The sequence below is a fragment of the Topomyia yanbarensis genome, chromosome 3 (assembly GCF_030247195.1).
Source record: "Topomyia yanbarensis strain Yona2022 chromosome 3, ASM3024719v1, whole genome shotgun sequence".
Lineage (NCBI taxonomy): Eukaryota > Metazoa > Arthropoda > Insecta > Diptera > Culicidae > Topomyia > Topomyia yanbarensis.
Window position 1 is genome coordinate 181298682 of NC_080672.1, and position 7904 is coordinate 181306585.

The following is a 7904-nucleotide window of genomic DNA, read 5'->3' on the forward strand; positions in this document are numbered from 1 at the left end:
TACAGTACATTTAATCAATGTGAAAAACGTCAAGTCTTACGTAAAAATTAATGTTGAATACGAGTATTGTGTTGGTTTTTTTTTATATTTTTGTTTTTGAAAAAGATTCGGACAACAACATGGAACATACGCTACCAACAGGAAGAAAAGCATGCTTGGCGATAGACGAATTATGTACCAAAAGCTTATGAAGGGTTGGAGATAGCGGAACCAACCATACTTGTAGCTGCCCGGGATACGTCGATTACAGGATTAACTCAATCTGAAATACCCTCGGAAGTGACGTTGTATAATCGCTTAGAACGTGGGGATTCGATTGAGTTAATTGTGATATTACGGCGTTTCGGATGGACACAACACGCCTGCGTTCGCCTTTTCGGATTCAACACTTGCTTTCGGGTGGACAATACGGACTTCGGACAAAACAATCCGCAAGTTCTACTGTTAGAATTGGACTGCAATGTATATTCAAAAAAATAAGATTTACATACAAATTTTCTTAATGACTTACAAAGTTTGTTCATATAATAGAGAGAGAGACAAATTCCTAGCTTTCCAGATCTATGCATGACGCGGCAATTACAAAGTTTACTTAGGAGACCTATGCCGATTAGTTCTGTTTACTTTGTAACCGCTGGTTCCAAGTAAATATGCTTGTGCCACAAGCTGGTTTGTTACCCGATAATACTCAGGAACTCATTTTGTGTTTTGTTGCGGGCATGTTCTGACGCATGTTAGGGAAAATATTCGTTTCACAGGATTGTGATGTTCAGAATATCCCTATAGCCAGCGTTAGTTGAGGGAGGTTTGAATCTTGGATAGATATCCCCTGCTCTATCGCAGACGTCTCATCTGGTATCAGGGTTGCCAGGATACATTGGGCTAAGATTAATAGATTTTCCGGTTTTTTTTAAATAGATTTAATCCGACTTGACCTGAAGAGTTTAAAACTGATGTTTGTTCTTTCTGTCCGTGACTATTGCAGGAGTAAGAAGTGCGCGTCGTGAATTAAGTTTGGAGGTTAATAGTGCCTTATAGTGGTTGAGGAAGAAAAGTTGAAAACGTGGTTAGATTAAAAATATTGTAAATTATTTAAAAGTTTATATGTGTAAAACTATTTAAATATTCCTTATTCTAGTTCTTAAAGATAATCATTGCTACAAGATAGTGGAGTTAGATAGAGAAAAGTGATAAAAAAAGTGATAAAAGGTAAGAATAAAATTTAACAAAAGATAGAAGGATAAAATTTTAAGTGACGGTATGTGTACTAATCCACTGCTCGACAGGTCCCTCGAGCGGGCCTTTTAATGTTTCCCGCTAGAAAATCCTGGAACGTGTCATCTACGTAACATCCACGCGGTTCGGAAGGCTAGGTTCGAGTGGTAAATTATTAGCCACGTTGGTTCCACCACAATCGCCTGGAAGGTACTAATCCGCATTCCCTTCGGTCATTCGGGGTAGTGCGAGGAGAAAAACGGACAGAAAATTAGATTTCCTGCTTCTGGGAGAGCGTCTATTGTGTTTTCGTTCCACACCATCAATACCCAGCAAGAAATCGGTGACTGAAGGAACCAGAATCACCACGGCATCACAGGTACCGCTAACCATCCTTTTGACAGTCAAAACCACCCGAACCGACCCAGCGTCCGATGTACGTTCCACCATCATTGTCATCGTTAAAACCTGGGACGGGACGTGCAAAGTGAAAAAAAGCAAATGTCACCGCGAACCGGCAATAGCCTTTCATTGCGAACCGGACCTATCTTGACGATTTTCATTTTCTTGAAAGCAATAACGTTTGGGCAGTATCGTTATTTCCTGGCAAAGTCTATGACGTATTAAGAACAAAATGTTTGCATTTATAAAATTTGTTTTGAATCTATATGTATATGCTAAAAAACCTTTAGATATATTTTGAGGTGGAAAGAAGTTCCTATTGCTATCAGAATGCGTTAAAGAAGATATTTTTTTTCTATCCGCACTGCTCCCGGTATATTGACAATTAATAAAACGAATGAATATTCCATATAATTGATTTTGTTACTATGTTTTAATTGCCGCAAGGTTCTACTGTATCGATTTTATTGGTTATTTTCGGCTAATTTGAGACTAAGAGAAACGAAAGCAATGAAATTGAAAGACGGATAGGTACTCTAGAACGTATCAGTTATAAACTTAGAATGGAAAACTAGGACTAGGCAGGCTCATATGGACATGATCGAAAGGAAATGTGAAGAATTCTTTGCCTTCTGCTAAGTAGGAGTTGGGCGTTACACCCAAATCTACTGCATGGTCTATGGTAGAACATAACTTATCATCATGTTTTACAGCTGACGCCGGTAAAACATGATGATGTGCCACTTTTCGTTTAATTGATTTTACGCTGCTGTAATTGTGCATCAATTATATAAAAGCTCAATAATGAAATTGCCACAAAACTAAGAAAGTTAAGAATTTGGTATCAAAAAATAAATTCCAGGCTATTTTAGGATGCATTTATTAGATTGTTACAATTGTTGCTTTATTATATATATTTTCATGAAAAAAAATAATATTTTAAAAAAATATTACTTTATTTTCTAACAAACAAATAATTCCATTCGTGAGTTTGATCACCTTAGCGACCGACAAATGCATATTTATATTAGACAGTGAAAAATTAATGCCGAATATATTTATTGAAAATTTTGAGGAGTATTTTTTGAATAATCAGTGAGATAATTATTTTATAAAATTAGTTAAACACTATGAAAAACTTGCCATCACCTTGTGTGAATAAGATTGGAGATTGTCAGATAAATAAATTGTAGATTGAATCATTTTTAAGTAGTAATTGTAGAATATTTTATTAATTTATTCTTTTGTTGATATTTTAATTCATTAAATAATAAAAAAATTAAATAAAATTCAAATTTTGTTTGCTGCCACCGAATGATCGGCACCTGACAGATCACAACCCAAGCAGCATTCAAAGTTTTATAGCACGCTACAAGGGTAATCTAAGTTTTATGAGTGGCTATAAAACTACCATAAAACTTCAAATGTTACCAGGGAAGGCCGATGTCCAAAACCTATGCTGGGAATAGGAAATAACGGTTAGATATGTTTTCTATGACATGCAGTCAAATTCCCAAATTTCGCTACTAATCACATGCACTGATTATATACTGTGTCCAGCAGAGTTGAAAATATTCAAATTCATTGAATTAAAATTGATTATATTCAGCAGCAAGCAGCTGAAAACGTTAAACGTATCATATGCTTTATAGGCATATGAATATTTTTTTTTTCTATTCACCGCGAATCGCAACAGGTTCATTTTCAGCCGTCAAATAAGAGCTTCGATTATTTTTACCTCTGGTGTCTAGTGTAATTATGGCGTAAATTACGTCAAGATTTCGTTGCACATTGTTTTTTTTCACCGTAAGAGTTTAAATATTTTCAATTATCAACTTTCTAGAAATCCGTCTATTTATCTCAACGATTTCTCTGACGTCACCGCAGAATTCGCGGAGTAGCAAGCCTCGCTTCTGAGAGCCGTGGTAGCACACTTCTGTCAATTCAAAAACAGCCAACAAAATTCTGATAAATAATCATAGTAACCTGTCTCCGCGTTTCCCGCAGGGAGGAGTACAGAAAATCTAGAACTAGAAGCTCCTTTTCCTCCTATTTTGGGTTGCCATAGCAAAAATAACTTGTACAACTGAATCAACTTATGAAACATTGCGTCTCTCGTTCAAATTTGAGGAAAATAATGTATGCGTAGAAATTAGTTTAACTTTCTCAGCAGAAAGGTTATGCAATTGCTTTGTTTATATCAGACTGGTGAAATTGATCAATCGATTGCGATCTATTAGTCTATGACAAGACAAATTCAAAATTCTTGTAAACAGTTATTTAATTTTCGGCTCAAGGTAAAAACTAATGTCTCTAGATAAAAATAGGTACAAAACTCTACTACTTGACAGTTACGGGTAATGAAGCAATAATCAGATTATTCATATGAATGATAACATAATTTATGTCATGTGAAAGCTACATCATTTTTCGTACATCATTGGCACAACTTGTACCTCATCTGCACAGCTCTATCATTGACCTTTGCTTGAAATTATATTGTGAACGAACTTTTCCTTGCAAAATAACAACAAAATCGAGAGGGAAAAAGAAGACCGTCTTCGCATGTCCCGTCCCAGGTTAAAACCACCAGCAAACACCCAACAAATCACAGGAGGTTTTCAATCAGAAATCGCCGATCGTCGCCCAGTGGGTTATCCCGCTGATCAATATTGTCCTCGCCTGAAAGCATCGGATCCGTAAACGTAACGCTGCATCGATTGACCTCCGGCCGGAGGCACCGTTCCAGTATACATTAAAACCGCAAGTACACATTGATCCGTCACAAATGTAGACTAATATGTAGGGCAATAAATTGTTATAGATAATGAAAATTGTTAGATTGATTGGTTAGACATTAGACGTTACATTGGCTTCGTCAACCGATTAGTATGCGCATTCCGGATCCAAAAGGGATCATCAGCCCTCGCCTCCGATAGTCCACCTTGGAAGATCAAACATCCGTAGTAATTTGAGTTTTTAAAAAAAGACCACTTGAATATCCTTTCACCTATGTGAATCGTCTTGCGATAGTGATTAAACCCCCCCTCCTGTTAACGTTCCCGCACTCTGAACAAGCGTTTTGGTTAGAACGACTGCGGTCAGAATAAACGACCCTGTGAGCATAATTTCCCCACCCACTGAGCATAGAAAGAGAGTAGCCGAGGGGGTAACAACTTCATTATCTTCCCGCAGTCTAGACGGCATCTCAAAATTGCCTTATATAATATATTTTTAGTGTATTTATGGGATATTAACACCAGTATACGGTTTTATGATGATTGTGAAATCTTTTACGGTCCCTAAGGTCGGACTGGAGCTTAATTTTGCTTTTATTAAACATTATAGGGGAAAGTGGTTGGTTGCCGGCACTGGTCGGTTGTCGGCACCCCTACGTAAGTTTTGACAGAAAGTAGACATGGACATTCTGATAAATATCATTTATGTGTTATATTAGCACGACCTGTTTGTGCTGTTTTTGTGGAAGTTTTTTCGTTGAACTTTTTTTTCGGCTCAGAGCTGTTTAGGCGTTTTTGCCTTTTGTCTTTATGTTTAGCAATAACTAACCGTTTTGGCCAATTTTCTCTATCTTTATTTCAGAGAGCGAGTAAAGGCGCTATAGCCTTGGCTCATCAGCCAGGACAGGGCTAATAACCTCTGCCCCATCCCAGGAACTCAGGACCAAAGGAGAGCACTTAACCCTCTTAGCAAAGTCACTCTCAACGATTTATCAAACCCCCATCAAATTGAAACGGTTGTGTACGGTTGTCCACGTTTCTTCCTTATTCAAGGTTCAAAATAATCCGTTGATTAAATTATTCATTAAATGAATAATTTGACTGCCGTATAATTTTGAATCATCTTTATTTTGTACGCTGCACAGTTGGCCTGGCCGCTTTAATGCTTGTGTCATATTGAATATGTGCCACAAACATTAATAATGACAAGAAAAATTGTGGGCGAACGTCTACAATTTTCCAGGATCCCTACATGTATTGGCTGTGTATGTGTAGACTAGACTAGATTAATGCATGTCATACATACTCCAAAATTTAATACAACATTGCTGAACACAAAATGACGAACAAATGGATTTAATCCATGCAGTACAACAAAATATATATGCAGTTCAAACCTTATACGACTTTTCCTCCGAATTTTTCCAAAGGGGGCCCCGTTTATCACGACAGAACGAAGGTTTAAGCCAGAATGATAAAAGATTTCATCATTTTCTGCTATACACCAAATAGTCATTATTAGTTGTTAAAATTCAGATCGATTTAAATCAAAACATCAATTATCTTTACCCCAAGATTCGAAAATTTATCTCGACCCCGTCACGATGGATACCGCATATTCGGCTGAAATCATCAACAAGTTTAGCAACATGAAGCTTCGTAAGGAACCTGAGTACGGAAAACTAAGTCCGGAGCAAACTCTAGACGTCTTCGAGCCTTTGGATAATAGACCGAACTCATCCTTCATTCCTGCCGTCTGCAATTTTCAAACAGCTCGAAAGATGGCGCAAGAGAATTTAGAACATCAACCTCTACCAGATGCTGTAATGGACATTGCGTTTCGAAAAGCACAAGTGGCTGGATCATCTAACCCTGGGGTAGCCCTAGAAGTTGGGCCATATGCGACTGGTAATAGTTAAGTAAATAAGTAATACTAAATACAGTTTACATTTTCTTTCAATTTTAAAGGTGTAGGTTGCAAAAATTACAAAGCTGGGCCAACAAAATGTACTAAGTATAGGGTGTACAGACCAAAAACAAGTGGTGTAGTCCCAAAACCTCTCAGTGCATCTGGAATGAATGAAAAAATGCCTAAATTCAAAAAACGAGAAAATGCATGTGCCATGGATTTGGCCATTGGATGGGACTACCGTACTAAGCGTGACCCGAACTATGGTATTTATTTAGATGGATCTAAAGCATCGGTAGCACCACCTATTTTTGAAGTCGTTGAATCGCCAAAAGAACTCAATTTACCTAACGGTTAGTTGTACATCGTGTGTTTTCAATATTTTAATAATTTACGCTTAATTACAGTCGTTCATTCTGGAGGGGTGTTCTCCAACACGCTTGGAGAGAAGGACTTCTTTGATCGTGATATTATTCGCCAACATGACGACTATACTAAAAACTATAATTTAGCCAACCGATGCAAGTGTAATGATAGTGCCGCATCGAAGTCAACTAAATCGGAGAGACTAGGGAATAGACATAATATCAGTTCTAATAGTGAGATGGATACACGGGAATGTGCAGACTTACCGAACTTGGTCGATCAGCGGAATAAAACGGCACCAAGTAAAAGGCAGCCAGCTGATCAGGAAGTTTGCGTGCATAGTTCAGCACAGCGTACACCAAGCGAAAAGCAGAAGGATTGCAAAATTCCTCGCATGTGTCATAATTCACATCAGGATGAAATCACGTACAAAGTGCAACACGAATTTAGATGTGCATTCAAAGCGGGAATTCCCCAAAGTAATTCATCAGGAACGGTTGCCAGCTTTGATAGTGGGATTTCAAACTGTTATCAGAAAAACAACACAAAGAAGTTAATTATCCCTAAACCCAGAAACCCGTACATAAAGAAGAACTATATTATTGACACATTGGCGCCTCCATTCGCTTTTTGGAAAAAAGGGTCAGGTTATCCGGATTATTGGCGTTTAGTAAGTGTGTATCAACATGCATATAAGCCAGCAGAAAAGCGCAAATATCCACTGTTAAAAACTGTTTATCAATAGAAGTCCTTCTTTAGAGAACTATTCGCAATTTAATCAAAATGTTATAAATTATCATCGATTATAAAGCAAATAAACACTTGTTTTTCTTCAAAGTTCATACATCGTTGCTGGCTAAAAAACGAAAAAACTATTGTTGCGTATTCTGAAAGTGCATACTTTCGAAAATATCTGTGCAAAGTTTCACCCCGGTCGGAGCACAATTTTCAAACTACAGCCGTTTGCAGCGCGCTGTTGCTATCCATGAATGAACAACACAAAACATTGAACACGATTATCTCGGAATGGAGTTTACTGAAAATGATCGTTGTGATGAATGTGATATCTCAAAAACTGCTTAAACGACTTCCATAACTTTTCGTTTAAATTGTTCGTATTTACATTCTCGTGTACTCGAAGAATTCATTTTTCATCCGACATTTTTAGATTCTTTGCAATGATTTTCTGTTTAAAATTTTGAATACCTTAAACATCGACTTTTTTGATTGCCGCTTTTCTCAAAGCCAGACGAGTGGGAGACAGAGCAGAAAAC

At 37.3% G+C, this 7904-nt stretch overlaps 1 protein-coding gene across 3 annotated transcripts in view; it reads left to right on the plus strand.

Moving 5' to 3' along the window:
- The window catches only part of LOC131693147 (uncharacterized), a 369761-nt gene extending 362373 nt beyond the window's left edge, over positions 1-7388 (plus strand). For all 3 annotated transcript variants that reach the window (XM_058980735.1, XM_058980737.1, XM_058980736.1), the window contains 3 exons: positions 5931-6263; positions 6324-6617; positions 6672-7388. In XM_058980735.1, the coding sequence (XP_058836718.1) occupies positions 5960-6263; positions 6324-6617; positions 6672-7375 (1302 nt within the window). In that variant the 5' untranslated portion in view covers positions 5931-5959 and the 3' untranslated portion in view covers positions 7376-7388. The remainder of the gene's footprint in view (positions 1-5930; positions 6264-6323; positions 6618-6671) is intronic.
- The last annotated feature ends 516 nt before the right edge of the window (positions 7389-7904 follow it).